At 37.8% G+C, this 13,806-nt stretch overlaps 5 protein-coding genes across 5 annotated transcripts; 3 read left to right on the plus strand and 2 right to left on the minus strand.

Moving 5' to 3' along the window:
* The first annotated feature begins 24 nt into the window (after positions 1-24).
* LOC18588253 (ubiquinone biosynthesis COQ9-like protein) lies at positions 25-2,189 on the plus strand. The gene is given in 8 exon segments (XM_088810154.1): positions 25-333; positions 423-525; positions 528-550; positions 1,146-1,259; positions 1,262-1,309; positions 1,407-1,578; positions 1,702-1,775; positions 1,875-2,189. Coding segments are annotated over 8 exon segments (921 nt in total). The 3' UTR covers positions 1,953-2,189.
* A 594-nt stretch (positions 2,190-2,783) lies between these two features.
* Positions 2,784-4,765, plus strand: LOC18588254 (actin-like). The gene is made up of 5 exons (XM_018127877.2): positions 2,784-2,932; positions 3,007-3,400; positions 3,473-4,086; positions 4,182-4,521; positions 4,637-4,765. Exons 1-4 carry the CDS (start codon positions 2,876-2,878, stop codon positions 4,245-4,247), a joined length of 1,131 nt encoding a protein of 376 aa, XP_017983366.2. The 5' UTR covers positions 2,784-2,875; the 3' UTR covers positions 4,248-4,521; positions 4,637-4,765.
* Positions 4,766-4,822: 57 nt separating this feature from the next.
* LOC18588255 (RmlC-like jelly roll fold protein) lies at positions 4,823-6,743 on the plus strand. The gene is made up of 3 exons (XM_007012541.3): positions 4,823-5,049; positions 5,797-5,918; positions 6,193-6,743. The coding sequence occupies exons 1-3, from the start codon at positions 4,926-4,928 to the stop codon at positions 6,508-6,510; spliced, it is 564 nt and encodes a 187-aa protein (XP_007012603.1). The 5' UTR covers positions 4,823-4,925; the 3' UTR covers positions 6,511-6,743.
* A 250-nt stretch (positions 6,744-6,993) lies between these two features.
* Positions 6,994-10,064, minus strand: LSM1A (Small nuclear ribonucleoprotein family protein). Its single transcript, XM_007012542.3, has 5 exons — positions 9,663-10,064; positions 8,714-8,782; positions 8,477-8,592; positions 8,301-8,363; positions 6,994-7,593 (listed from the first exon to the last, which is right to left on the minus strand). Exons 1-5 carry the CDS (start codon positions 9,721-9,723, stop codon positions 7,516-7,518), a joined length of 387 nt encoding a protein of 128 aa, XP_007012604.1. The 5' UTR covers positions 9,724-10,064; the 3' UTR covers positions 6,994-7,515.
* Positions 10,065-10,819: 755 nt separating this feature from the next.
* On the minus strand, positions 10,820-13,258 carry LOC18588257 (protein NEGATIVE GRAVITROPIC RESPONSE OF ROOTS). Its single transcript, XM_018127065.2, has 6 exons — positions 12,601-13,258; positions 12,410-12,470; positions 11,646-12,178; positions 11,383-11,548; positions 11,236-11,297; positions 10,820-11,053 (listed from the first exon to the last, which is right to left on the minus strand). The coding sequence occupies exons 1-5, from the start codon at positions 12,604-12,606 to the stop codon at positions 11,278-11,280; spliced, it is 786 nt and encodes a 261-aa protein (XP_017982554.2). The 5' UTR covers positions 12,607-13,258; the 3' UTR covers positions 10,820-11,053; positions 11,236-11,277.
* Between the last annotated feature and the right edge of the window lie 548 nt (positions 13,259-13,806).

A 13,806-nucleotide genomic window follows, 5' to 3' on the forward strand; every position in this document is an offset into this window, starting at 1 on the left:
AACTCAAGGTGAACGCAGGATGATATGTATCGAACGGCGGCGAATCGCTTCTGTCACGACGCCACTCTTATTAACAACGGCGGCGAAGGCCGCCTTCTTCGATTTCCTAACCTCAGAACCGTCATTAGCTCTTCACTGTTTTCCACTACTGTAGACCCACAACCGTTCCCTAAGCAGACCCTTAGTCCATCTGATTCTTCCACGGTGTCATCGTCAACGAGTTCGTCGACATCATCAACATCTGGGGGTGGTCCACGTGACAAGAGAAAAAATCCGAGAGCTGCGTACGAGGAGGAGCAAGCTCGGGTGCTGCCAGCCTCACTACGACACGTCGTACGTACATTCAATTAATATTTTTTAAAAACTTTATATTTTTATTTACGATTTTTTAGGGATAAAAATTGATTTTTTTTTAAATGCAGATGAGATTGGGATGGAGCGAAGAAGCAATGGTAGCAGGTGCAAAAGATGTTGGGGTTTCTCCTTCAATTGTTGGATCTTTCCCCCGACAAGAAGCAGCCCTTGTCAGGTAATTTTTTGGGTGAACAAAGTTTCAACTCTTTTGGCTGTAAAAAGAAAAGTTTCAATCTTTTCATAAGCTCTTCTTTTAATCTTTCACTTTATTTATATGTCAAATTATTCTTTAATTGTGATTGTTATCAGTTCCGATATGGAAATTTTAGGTAGGGAATTGCAGATAAACCGTAGCATGAATTAATTGGTCAAACAATCTCATAGTAGTGTTGGTCTTATTATTGCATGCTGTCATGTTTCTCTCGTCCATGGCAATGCGTTAATCAAAATCAATCTGAAAGTATTTTTGAAGGCTGTTCTTCTAGGAAGGGACTAAATTTTGGTTTCTCTTTCCTGGATCGTTAATTTGGTTCTTCTCTATACTTTGTTTAGACCACTCTGCTCAAAATTTGTCTTTAACATTTTAAAGTCTATTTCTTTTGGTCTTGTATTCTCAAGTTGGCATATCTTGTTGTATCTACCGAATACTGGTTTCCTGATGCTAAGCTATTGATTAGTTGTATGTGTAAGAATCTCACTGTTTGATGCGTACTTAGCTTTGCTAATTTCAGCTAGTATGATCTGTTCTCCTTCATTTTTCGACAATGACTTCATCTCTTTTCTCTCTGCAGTTCTTTATGGATGACTGCTTACAAAGGCTTATTAATAGAACTGACTCCGGAGAGGTATTACAAAACTTGATTCCTAGCCAGCACATCTCTAAGCTTGTAAGGATTCACCTAGAAAAATGCAAGCGCCCTAAATATCAAAATGGCCTCAAGCTCTCAGCATTCAAGTACCAGTCCCTATACCTTTTTTCTGGTTAAAGTACTAGTTTACTTTATCAAAGCCTTCACTCTTCAAGACAATTATTTTCTAACATTCTTTTGTAGGCACATCAATTGAATGTTTCAACAAGTATCAAGCAGCTGGGAATGCTGGCTGATGAAATCCCGCATGCTGCTGGTTATGAGGCCTCTGATGTAGATTGTTATGTGAAATGCACTGTCCTTGGAGGGATATACTCAACAACAGAGACTTACACGCTGACTGACGGTTTGCCAGGTTCATTTCCCTTTACCTTTATGTGATTAATTTGATGCGTATACATCTTTGTCTCATCAGTGACTTTCTTGTGGAGATGCAACCTTTTAGATAGCATTTCATTTACTCACCATTTTCTGGCAGAGTTTCGTGATACATGGCTGTTCTTGGATGATCTGGTGAAAGATGCTTTTGATCTGAAGAAGACAATCCAGGAGGTGGTTTTTCCCTCCATTCCTTTTCGTTTTCTTTTTAAAAACTTTTTTGAAAAAATGGGAGTCTGTTTTAGAATTCTGAATGAAGTTACACTGTTACAGGCAAAGTATTTGGCAGAAGCTGTTGGTGCTGGAATGGGGAGTTCTTTGCAAGGATTTGTGAGCAGAGATGAAAGCTAAAGTTGGGATGGTTCATGATATTTTTATAACTAGCATGAGTTTCAAATTTCTCTCGATGAGCTATTAAAACTAGGAGCTGTCACAAGGTAGTTGGTAGTATTTTGATGGACCCTCAAGGGCTCTCAATGTTTACCTTGGTGCTAGCCATTGTTCTCCAGAGATTAGGTTTCAAAGTATGTTCCTGGCGGGGGTTTGAGTGCTTGAACCGAATGCCTGACAATTATGTTAGCATGTTCATCTTGTTGGCAATGTGATTACATTAATTTCTTTTGATAAATGCAGGCACGCACAATAATCATTTGTTAACAGGATCTTGTTCTTCACATGATATATTATAAGTTGTTGATAGCTTAAGGGCAAGTCCAATCTCAAACTCGACAAACATGACTTGATCCGTTGGAAAGTTTACATAGGAGAGTCCATGTGAAACGATGCTTGCTTCTAATACGACCAAAATTTCAGCCATTAAGAGTAAAAGGAGTGAACTTTCGTTGAAATATTTGCGTCAGGTGTTATTTTCATTTTTCGTTTTTAACCTTTTGGAGTTCTTTTCCAGCGGCGTGGTATTGTGGATCACAGAATGCCCCCCTGTTTAAGCAAAACCTTTTCTTGTTAACTGCGGAATCGATTCTCGCCCAACTGATAACAGAGGGAATATAGATGCCCTTTTAGAGTGACTTTCCAATATTCGAGGACATTCTCCAAAAGCAACCAAAGTTAGGATCTCTAAAATTCATGCCAAAGTTAAAGGCGTCGACATTTAATTTTGTCCTCTTATGCTACCTCTCTATATTAGATATCTTATACAAGCCAACCTCCTATATGAATCTTCCATTTCATTTCTCTTCATAATTCTATATTCCAAGTATCCAAAATTTTTCAGCTTTCCCAGATAATTCCTCATCCAAATCTCAGGCTACAGTATGGATTTCTTTGAAAACCGGCCAATCGTTTGTGATAATGGATCAGGTTCTGTCAAGGTTAGTGATCCATCATCTCACCATCTCTCGGAAGTTAATATATAAATTTTTGACAAGTGCTTTCCTTAATGCAGGCTGGTTTTGGTGGTGATGATGCTCCAAGTGTGCTTTTTCCGAGCATAACAGGTCGTCCACGAAACAGACATGCCATGGTTGGCTTTGGACAGAAAGACATCTACTTCGGAGATGAAGCACAAGCAAGGAGAGGAATCCTCAGATTGAGTTACCCTATTGATCATGGGATAGTGAGAGACTGGGCAGCTATGGAGAGACTCTGGGAGCACACATTTGATACGGAACTCAGAGTTACCATTGAAGAACACCCTGTTCTCTTAACTGAGGCTCCATTAAATCCCAGAATTAACAGAGAAAAAATGGTAGAAATCATGTTCGAAGCTTTTGATGTCCCAGCAACGTACATAGCTATTCAAGCAGTCCTATCCCTCTATGCCAGTGGCCGAACCACAGGTAAATCGATCTTAAGACCATGCCCCTTATAGGATACACACAAACTTATGCATGCTATTACATTGTATGCAGGAGTTGTGATGGACTCTGGTGAAGGAGTCACCCATGTAGTCCCCATCTATGAGGGCTATGCACTCCCTCACGCTATCAATCGGCTTGATCTAGCAGGCAAGGACCTGACAGACTACCTCACCAAGATCCTGACTCAAGAGGGCTACGTCTTCACAACATCAGCGGAAAAAGAAATCGTTAGGGACATAAAAGAACGACTTTCATTTGTAGCAATGGATTTCAATAAAGAACTTGTCACATCAAGGGAAAGCTCAGAGCTTGACAGGCAATATGAATTGCCAGATGGGCAAGTCATAACTATTGGAGCTAGCAGGTTTAAGTGCCCCGAAGTTCTGTTTGATCCAAGCAGGGTGGGAATGGAGTCAGGTGGTCTCCATGAGATTTTGGTGAGATCAATCAGGAGGAGTGACATGGATGTTAGAAGAGAGATGTTTGGAAATGTTGTGCTCAGCGGGGGTACCACTTTGATGCCAGGCCTGGCTGATAGGTTGGCCAAAGAGGTGAGCTCATTGGCTCCTCCCGGGGTGAGGGTCAGGGTGATTGCACCGCCAGAGAGAAAGTATAGCGTTTGGATTGGTGGGTCCATTTTGGCTTCTCTAAGCACCTTTGAACGGGTAACTAATTTACTCCTCAAAAAATTCATTTAGGGTCAATCAAGGCTCGGATCTTTTGGTGATTAAGTAACTGATAGAGGTGACTTTTCTTGCAGATGTGGATCACTCAGGAAGATTACATGGAGTCTGGCTCTTCTATTGTTCACATGAAATGTTTCTGAACAACAGCATTACATCGCGTTCTAATTTTCTCCCCTTTGTACATTTGCATGTAAAGAAAATCACAAATGTATACAAAGGGCAAACTCCAACCTTGATAGGCCCTCTTTGATATGTGGCCATAATTGCGATGTTTCATTATTGACACTTTTTCCCCAAAAGCCGCCTTACCTGACGAGAATTCAAAGGATTTGATTGCATCACTTCGTAGCCTCAACAGAATTCCGCTTCTCCGGATTTATGCCGCATGCACGTGTTAATTAACGTGGATATCAGGTTACCATTAATTTGGAAAAAAAATTATAAAATCTTGAAAATTATCAAGTTACCATGAAATGTCACAAAACAGGGGCACCAGCCTGAGTCGAAACATTTTTGTTGTGTACTGTAGGGGTCGAAGCATTGCACCGTACTTTGAGGAAAAACAGAATCCAAGACTAACCAAGGTCTGACCAAATGCAGCAGAGAGCAAAGATTTCCAGCGCTAACATGTAATAAAGTGATGCACCAAAGAAGAAAACTAGTAAAATATGTGGATCCCACTTTTGGGTTAGGTTATACAAATGTACACATGACCTCATCGCCAACAGTGTCATAAAAAACACAAAGGGAGGGTTGTTGGGAGTCTGAAACATGGTCATTTGTTTGTTAAGTCCACTATAAGGAAAAACTGGAGCAGCATGGCTTCTGCATCTGAGATTGCAGCAAAATTGAATCTGGTGGCCCACCCTGAAGGTGGCTTCTATAATGAAACTTTCAGGGACACCTCCGTTTTCCTCTCCAAGTCTCAACTTCCTCCTGAATGTAAGTGTTTGGTTTAAACCCCTTGTCTTTTTTGCTTCTTTCTTCATTGATTGTGCAGTTTTCGCTTCTGCTGCAGTAAAGTTCAAATCTATTGATTTGGGAATAGCTTGTTCTTTTGGCTTATGATTCCATTTTGTTGTTAGATTCTTTACTTGTGCAAGTTTCTATCTCTGGGATCTGGGTCTACATCTTGTTGAATTCAAAGGAATTGTCCAATCCTTTCTTTCCTTTTCTTATCGCTGCTTACATGTAGAATTCTTTTGACTAGATTTTGGGCACACTCCAAGTGTGGATGGAAGAGAAAAAAATAGGTAAAATAAAAAAGTGAGAAAAATAAGTGAAAGGAGTTATGGATAAAAAGAATGCACAGTTTTTTTTTTTTTTTAAAGTCACATATGGGAAATCAAATTTGAAAGTTTAATTAATAGGAAGCAGAAGATTTTGGTTATCTGCATAAGCCTGTGGTGTCTGCAAGGGAAATGCTTTACATTCTGGCTTTGGTTACCTTCCAAATTAGAAAAAATTGACTTTGACTTTCAATTACACCCACTGCCATTATCTTTGATCGGGCTTGTTCCGGTCAGAAGTTTCAGCTTAAATCGCAGGGTCCATGTCTGCAATTCAAAGTTATGAAATTCTAATGAAACTGATTTCTTTCTAGTTTCAAGTTTGATTTGTCTTCATCTCATTTACTAGTCATTTGTTAGTAGTATCTATTGTCCTAACATCACAGTAGCTTCACTGCAGACAAGGTTGATCGTGCTGTTAGCTCATGTATTTACTTCTTGCTACCATCCGGGTGTGTGTCTCACCTCCATCGTATACCATGTGCTGAGACCTGGCATTTTTATTTGGGAGAACCTCTTACGGTAATGGCTACATAAACTGGACTAACAGAGATAAAAGTTAACAACTTTACATGCATTGACCTTGTTCAAGCCAAAATAGAATAGTGCGTCTTCCTGTTAATCATAATACTCAAACTGATTGGTAACTTGGAAATGTTCTTGATTTATGTCAACACAGGTATGGATATACTAAAAATAAGCTTAATTGTGTAGAAATTTCTTATACTTCCGAATACTATCCCAGACAATATCAATGTTGCGATTTATGGTTCTTGATGCAGCTTGTTTCATACAGGTCCTAGAGCTGGATGAGATTGGGCAGATAAAACTAACATGTCTTGGACCTGATCTGCTAGATAATCAGCAGGTGCAGTATACGGTGCCTCCAAATGTTTGGTTTGGTGCATTTCCAACCAAGGATTTTCAGATTTCCACTGATGGGGCAGTGACAAAAACTGAATCAAGGGATGCTGAGAGCCACTACTCCCTTGTCGGGTGCACCTGCGCACCTGCCTTTCAGTTTCAAGACTTTGAACTGGCCAAACGCTCTGAGCTTGTAGCACACTTTCCGAATCACGAGCGCCTCATTTCTTTACTCACCTATCCTGATTGAAAGAAGTTTGATAAGTGCTGGTAATATAGAAATCAGACTTCTGATGCTGGTTTCAATGCTTTAGTGAGGACCTTGAGTGGCAAGTGGCATCAAGTTTTCAGGTTTCTGATTCTTGGGTTGCTACTAGTTTTTTAATTTATATTCACTGTACTATCGAAAGCATTAAGCTGTGTGTCGAATGTTATTGTCCATGTGTAACAAATTACTAATAAAATTCGTACACTTTTCTACTAGCTTACAGCAATTTCAAACAAGTCATGTGAGAGATGCTTGTAGATCAATTTGCTAATTGTCAACATACATGCTTGTCCATATCAATTTGTGAATTTTCAACCTAAATCTATTGCTCAAGAAAAAGAGCATTTTGTCTTTTTCCATATACTAGATTAGCTCCTACAAGAAAAGATAAAAGAAACTGCTGAGAATAACATGATTCTAGAGTAGGCAAGGTAGAAAAAGGCACAAGTACGCCATAGGAGAAACTTCTGCAGGTAAAGATCATGAAACATTACTAAACACGTTACAAATAAATTGTACGTGACTGCCATTACAGATTGCGGCACCAACGCAACAAACCACAGCAATTCTGAAACAATTTCTATTCGAATGAAATGCAAGAGCCTAGAAAGGAAGAAACGAGAAACTAAAACAAGGAGAAACAAGATAATTTTTGGTATAAACAGAAAACTCTCAAAACAATAAAATCACTGAAGAACCTAATTATAGGTATTGCACATAGTGCTATTCCCCATGCTACAGAGGTGCAAGGAAATCATCATCGTTGCCTCTTAAGAGACAGAAAAATTAACTTCCTCTTCCCAACCTTTTAGCAGATAAGGTCTTCAGAATGGTTAAAACTTTCTCCCCCTCTTCTAGCTTCCTCCTCCAATAACAGGGATGAAGTAAGAATCTTTCATGCCTATCCCACCCTTGTTCAAATTTTGGGTCACAATCGCACTAATATTTGCGAATATGGCATGAACTCTAAGAAAATAGCAGGACCTATTAATCAAAATCAAGGAACTCCATTCTTTTTCTCATGGAGCCCTTCAGATCTGTAGCTTCTCTTTCTGCTTTCTGAGCCTGAAAAAGGATAAAGAGACAAGTAATTCATGATGTGTACAATTTTAAAAAATCATATCAGAAGAGAAAATAATTACTAGCTTCCTTTGCCAAAACCAGAAGCGAAAATAGACATGTATAGCATGGTAAACAAAAAACCCCTTAAAAGTGGCCAAAACCAGAAGAGAAAATAGACATGTACAGCATGGTAAACAAAAAACCCCTTAAAAGTGGAAATATCCACCTAGCCTTTCATAAGATGGGTTCGGTCAAATAGATTTCACCACCTATTCAATGATGGGAAGCTTGGAAAATGACCTGGTCAATTGGTCATTTGATTAATTGCTCAACATAGCGTGTAGAGTAACATTAGAGTTCTCTGTTAATAAATGATATATTGATCAAAGTTTCAAAAACAAATTATGGAAGTTCCTTCATGAATTAAATTAAAAAAAATGTCTGCTTGTCTGGGAAAACAAAATTTAATAATAGAAGGTTTCTTTCATAAAGTCCAGCACGCATTTCTACTCAAACTGAAAGAAGTAGCCTATGACATTAACTTAACTAGCTTCCCAGCCATGCCTAATGAGATAATAACAACATTCCAGGATAACAGTTATCATCCACCTATAGCACACATATTCTACAAATGCAAATTCATTCATAGTTTTTTATTGCAAACCATGCAAAACGTGCAAAGAAATAAAGAATTGTAAGAAGCCACTTACCCTTTTTATCTCGGCTGCCGATACAGGAGTCATATGTGAGGGAAGCTCCTCCTTTTCCAAGTCCTGTATAGAAAGTAGCAATTATAAATAAGAAACAACCTTCATTGTACAACAAAACAATTCCACATGCCAACAAAAGAAAAAGGGTGAAAAAAATATAGCATAAAACAGCATACCAGCTCTCCTATTAAGACAACATTCTCCCCACGGATTACATATAGACCTAAGGGGATGTCACAGTACAGATCACCAACAATAACGCGCTCACAAGCTCCTTCTAGAACAACATTAGCTGTTAATGTGAAAGAAAAGCACATCAGTCATTAGATGTCAGAACAAAGAAAGAAAGAAAAGTTAACAGAAACACAGACAGCAGAAAGAACTCAGCAAAGAATAAGATCAAGACAAACTACCAAATTGGTCAAAAGAACGCAGTAATCCCAAAAGTTTCCTGCCATCTCTCAGCAAGACAAGAAGCTTTTCTGCAAAATAGATTAAAGTTTTAAGGAACGTTTTACGATCATTAAAGATCTAAAGCACAGACAATTTACTAAATAACTGTTGCAATATGAAGGGAAACCTCTAGCAGACAAAATGGGAATGTAGGGAGATAGACAACTACAAACAAAAACATTCAAGGTAGTCTGGAATCAAAATATGATATAGTTTCAGGTGCATAGCTTATGCTAACCAACTCTCTCTCTCTCTCTCTAAGACTTGTGAAAGAGAATTATCATGCGTCAATAACAGAAATTCTACTCGGAACTAAAGTCAGATTGCAACATAGCAATTTGAGATGCCACCCAAGTTTCCAAGATGGCATCTTTCATTCAATATTCTCCAAACAATTCAATTATGAAATTCCACGAAAGCAAAGTTGAAAGCTTGTAACTTTAAATACAAAGTGAGTCTTGTGAAGATCCCCAAAGTCTTTAGCACAAAACCAATTGACATTTCCATCATGATTGGAAAAACAAATGGAAGAGGTCCTCTTTCCTTGAACAAACTCTTTTCACCAAACTTTGCATATCTTCCAAGCTAAGAAAACAAGTTGGACATACAATACAAAACCACCTCCTCCCAATTCTTAAAAGAAAACAAAATCACAAAAATACTGACAATCCAAGAACAGTAACGAACAAAACTTCATAAAGAGAAAGAACAAAAACAGGAATCCCCTGAATCAAACAGTATCATTAAACAAACCGAACCTAACATCTAAGAAAAACTTCAAAAAAGAAAAAGAAAAAGGAAACCCAAAGAAGGTAATTTAAAGACTGCAAATAAAACATCAAAAAATTCCAATTGCATTGGCTTTTCTACTACATATCAAACACAGAGAGAGGAAGAGAGAGAGATTACTGTCAAGATAGGTGGCAAGAGAAGTGGAGAGAAAGATATCATCAGGGCCAGCCCAAGACATGGAAATTATTCTTCCTTGATACTTCAATTCCAATTTTCCAAACAAATGGCATTGGCTTCCCAATCAACCCTCCAATGTTTAAACCACTCTTCCCCACCAACAAAGAAAAAAATTCAAATCTTCGCAAAACCTCTCTCTCAAAAAGAGTGAACCCAGAAGAGATCACCTCCAAAGCTGTAAAACCCTAGCTTTATTGACCAAATTGTAGGAAGCTTTTATGAGGGAGACGAAGAAGAGAGAGAAAGAGAAGGGAGAGTTAGGTTTAGGTTTAGAGCTTTTCCTGGCAAGAAGCAAAATTAAAAGCCTTGGTGGATCAATCATTCAATCTTTTGTTTTTTCCCTTCTTTTCTAATCTTCAATTTATTATTTATTGAATAATTTTAACTGCGACAGAGTAAAAACAAATTAACTCAGCTCAACACCCTTTGACCTTGGGGAAAACGAAACAATTTAATACAGTAATTTCGGATTGAATTTGGGGTTTCTTTTTCTAATTATGATGAATTATTGCTCTTAATTAATTGGTTTTGGAACGTTGGATTAGATTTAATCATGACCTTTTTCTGTGATAATGAAGCTGTCTTTTGGACTAGGGATGATTGTCGATATTGATGTCAACGAGTGGCAGGTTGCATAAAAAAATTGACCAAACTGGAATTTCTGTTGTTAAAGAAACTAAACACTAATATATAATTCACTTCATATGGTCAAATTTTGCAAATAGTTTGGATAGATTATAATATAATGAAAATTGATGAATGGTACATTGACCAAGAATTGGCCCTTGGCCCAAACTTGAAGTTCATTAGGTTGCAGACCAGGACCGTTCTCATTTAGTTTGGTTCATCTCACTCTCACTTCTGGTCCGTAGTTCAGCCCAACCAGATAAAATCCAGGGTACAAAAGACTTGTCCCAAGAAATATGGTAGGATTTTTTCATTGGTACATACGGGAGATGATAAAAGATGTAATTAGATCATAAACTAGTTGATATTATTAAGTCAAATTTATATGCCTCTCATCCTCAAAAAAGCAAAAACAAAGTTTAAGGACCTAGAAAATGCAACACTGGAGAGAAAATCAATGTAAACTTGCATTTCCAAAGAATCATTGTCTTCCTCCAAGGCTTTTAATAAAAAAAAAAACCTTGCAATCTGAAAAATAATTATGCAATAAACTACTTGATCATGTTGTTTCTCATCGATCCTTGTATCTCGACACATCATTGGATCTTCTTTTCTCGCAACTGATTATGAAAATATTTCTTCATCCAAAGCATACCCTTTAATCATATATATATATATATATAATCGTATTGCATATATTTTTTCTGCAAAAACATCATGTAAAGTTTAGTATAAGTTATTATCAACTAATCAAGTTTAGATTACGTATCAGCCAATTCAACTTTGATTCACTTCTAGACTGAAGTTCACTTCCTATGAGTTATAGTGGCAAAGTGTACATTAATTATTAGTATTAAACATGTGTATATCCACACAAAAAAGTTACCATGTATCTTCATAGCTGGTCATCCAAGCAAGATAAGGTACTTCATATTTCCAAAACAATATCTGCAATGAAGAAACAAATCAAGTTAAACATTCATTGTCAATATGCCTGCATATAAACATGGAGATTGATACCATATGAACTTACATTCGGAGTCTGTTTTTACCCATTTACTTCCATCATCTGCTTTTTCAACCTTTTCATCCCCATTGGCAGTCTTGGGGGTATAGCTGCTCTCCAGGGATTTATTGGTAGACAATTTTGGACTAGAACTTTGTGGATATATTTTCTTGTGAAGTATAGTCCTCAACAACTGCAAGTCCCAATATCAAAATATTTTAACAACATGTTTACTTAATAAATATATAATTAGTGAAATTCTGTGTGTGTTCATTGATGTATATACGTACCTTCTCCATTCGTGATTCCAGGTTTGGATCCCTTAAACTTGGGGCAGGTGAAAATCCACTTCTGCAAACAAACATCTTCTTGAGAAGAAATGACAATGATTTTTTGCCAATGGCGCCTTTAGAATTATCAAAACAGATATCTTTCCCTCTACTGTGAACTAAACTGGTGCTACATTGAATGTGGTCGTTTTTCTTGTTTGAATCATGGGAGCATGCGCTGCAATTCCTTTCTTCAGCTTCCGTGCTTGAGTTGGTGTCGAGAAATTTTTCAAATGGAAGATTAGGAGCTTCCAGGTTATCTGATGTCGGTCCAACTCCAACATGTTCGTGAAATATTAAGTTTAACTCTTTTTGAAGCTTTCCGACTTCTTCAGGCGTCAGACCATGTAGATGATCTTGTGCCGAAGGGAAATTTTCTTGAAGATTTGCCTTCTGATCTGGTTCTTGCTTTATCTTATTTCCAAACGTTCCAATTGTTAGCAGTCCATGAGGCCAGTCGCTGAACTCTTCTTTGCAAGGCTGTTGGATATGATCTAGATCAGAGGAATGAAAATTTAGAATCAGTGATGATAACTTCATTAGAAAACCAACAAATGTATGCAAACAAAACATATGCCGTCTGAAGATCAAACACGTTACACTCCGTTAACAGGATAGCTTTTTATTACTACGAGGATTCTGGAGAGGCCGGGAGGGGAGAAAAGCTTAAAAGTTCATTGAAACCTTGAAAAGTAGAAGTCAAGAAAAGATACGAACACACTTACAATTAGCTGGAATCGAGTTGGATTTCTTGCTAGTGAGCTTGTTTTGCACCCAGCTGAATATCTGGAATATCAAACAAGACCAAAAAAAAAAAAAACACCTTAACAAAGTATAAAAACTGACCAAGAAATCCATTCTCTTAATTCCTTTACTATATATCTAGCTTTTGAATTATCAGTTTCTTAGTTCTCACCTTCATTTGGTGAAATAATATTGCAAAACTGCAGCTTTCAGAAACAGCAAAATGCAGATGGCAGGCGATTGATGATGGTATTGAATTTGGACTTGAAGAGATGCAAACAAAGAAATCCTATAAGCCAGTGAAAGCTTTGCTGCATAAAGAGTTAAATAGAGTGGAGTTTGAGAAATTCCATATCATATCAAGCTGGTGTGGATGCTACTTGCTACATGGTTCAAGTTCCCAAACACGGACTTTACCGCCTCTCTTCCCTCTCTCTTCTCTGTCACCTTTTTTTCCAACTACCATGTCTTTGTCCCCACTAGTTTAATTCCATATTTCTTCCTTTGTAATCAACACAAAGTAAAAATGGCACCTTTGTCTCCCCATATACAAATCACCATGTAGTACTACCTATAGTCACAAAGCCTTTTGAATCTCGAGCATCTCTAGACCTGCCGGCACTGCCCCTTGAAACTAGTGATTAATAACATGAGTCTATGACATTATTCCTCCTCGATATTTCATCCCTGATTTAGCTCCTTCATATATAGCAGTTTCTTCATTAATTCAGAGACAATGGCATGCACGAAAGGAGAGTTTTCGCTCCGTCAATTACCCTCAATGGCAGTTGCATTTTCACCGCCCGTATCAAATGAAGAGAGTGTCGGTAACAGAAAACACTGTCTGTACCTATATTTTTGGTTAGTTTGCACCAAGAAGAGTGCTTTTCAATGTATAAGAAACAATTAATATACCGAAGCCTGTTTGGCATTGTAATTGAGTTGCATTATTAGATTACAACCATCGGATTTTATATTTGATTTTATCAAAATTTATAATTGAATATTAAAGGATGGAAAGAAAACAACTTTGGTGGAGGACAAAATGGGAGGAGAGATCAAAAGAGGAGCTGAGAGGAGATGGGCCAGAGGGGCAGAACAGGGGGCATACAAGCCATGTTCGCGTGGTTATGTCTCTCACTAACCGAACCACCAAGCACCTGCTCCATCTCGCAACCACCGGCAGCAGCACCTCCACCGCTAGAATACTTGATTTAGGCCACCCACGTTCCCCACAAAATCCTCTAAAACTCGTCATAATTACTCATACTTCACTTATTTTCCACCTCACGTACTCAGAGAAAATCAGATATATTGATTCTCCATGACCATGACATAACTGAAGATTTGGCTATATTAGAGCCAAACTATGTGATTA

This window comes from Theobroma cacao, chromosome 9, assembly GCF_053813885.1.
Source record: "Theobroma cacao isolate CCN51 chromosome 9, ASM5381388v1, whole genome shotgun sequence".
Lineage (NCBI taxonomy): Eukaryota > Viridiplantae > Streptophyta > Magnoliopsida > Malvales > Malvaceae > Theobroma > Theobroma cacao.

Bases quoted from the DNA above. Each gene is read 5' to 3' on its own strand.
- LOC18588254 (XM_018127877.2), top strand. From the start codon at position 2,876: ATGGATTTCTTTGAAAACCGGCCAATCGTTTGTGATAATGGATCAGGT. The intron at 2,933-3,006 runs GTTAGTGATCCA...TCCTTAATGCAG, and splicing joins ATGGATCAGGTTCTGTCAAG to GCTGGTTTTGGTGGTGATGA. The intron at 3,401-3,472 runs GTAAATCGATCT...CATTGTATGCAG, and splicing joins TGCCAGTGGCCGAACCACAG to GAGTTGTGATGGACTCTGGT.
- LOC18588255 (XM_007012541.3), top strand. From the start codon at position 4,926: ATGGCTTCTGCATCTGAGATTGCAGCAAAATTGAATCTGGTGGCCCAC. The intron at 5,050-5,796 runs GTAAGTGTTTGG...GCTTCACTGCAG, and splicing joins GTCTCAACTTCCTCCTGAAT to ACAAGGTTGATCGTGCTGTT. The intron at 5,919-6,192 runs GTAATGGCTACA...TGTTTCATACAG, and splicing joins ATTTGGGAGAACCTCTTACG to GTCCTAGAGCTGGATGAGAT.
- LSM1A (XM_007012542.3), bottom strand. From the start codon at position 9,723: ATGTCTTGGGCTGGCCCTGATGATATCTTTCTCTCCACTTCTCTTGCC. The intron at 8,593-8,713 runs GTAGTTTGTCTT...TCACATTAACAG, and splicing joins GCGTTCTTTTGACCAATTTG to CTAATGTTGTTCTAGAAGGA. The intron at 8,364-8,476 runs GTATGCTGTTTT...CTTTCTATACAG, and splicing joins TTGTCTTAATAGGAGAGCTG to GACTTGGAAAAGGAGGAGCT.
- LOC18588257 (XM_018127065.2), bottom strand. The intron at 11,549-11,645 runs GTACGTATATAC...TGGGACTTGCAG, and splicing joins TGGAATCACGAATGGAGAAG to TTGTTGAGGACTATACTTCA. The intron at 11,298-11,382 runs GTAAGTTCATAT...TCTTCATTGCAG, and splicing joins GGTAAAAACAGACTCCGAAT to ATATTGTTTTGGAAATATGA.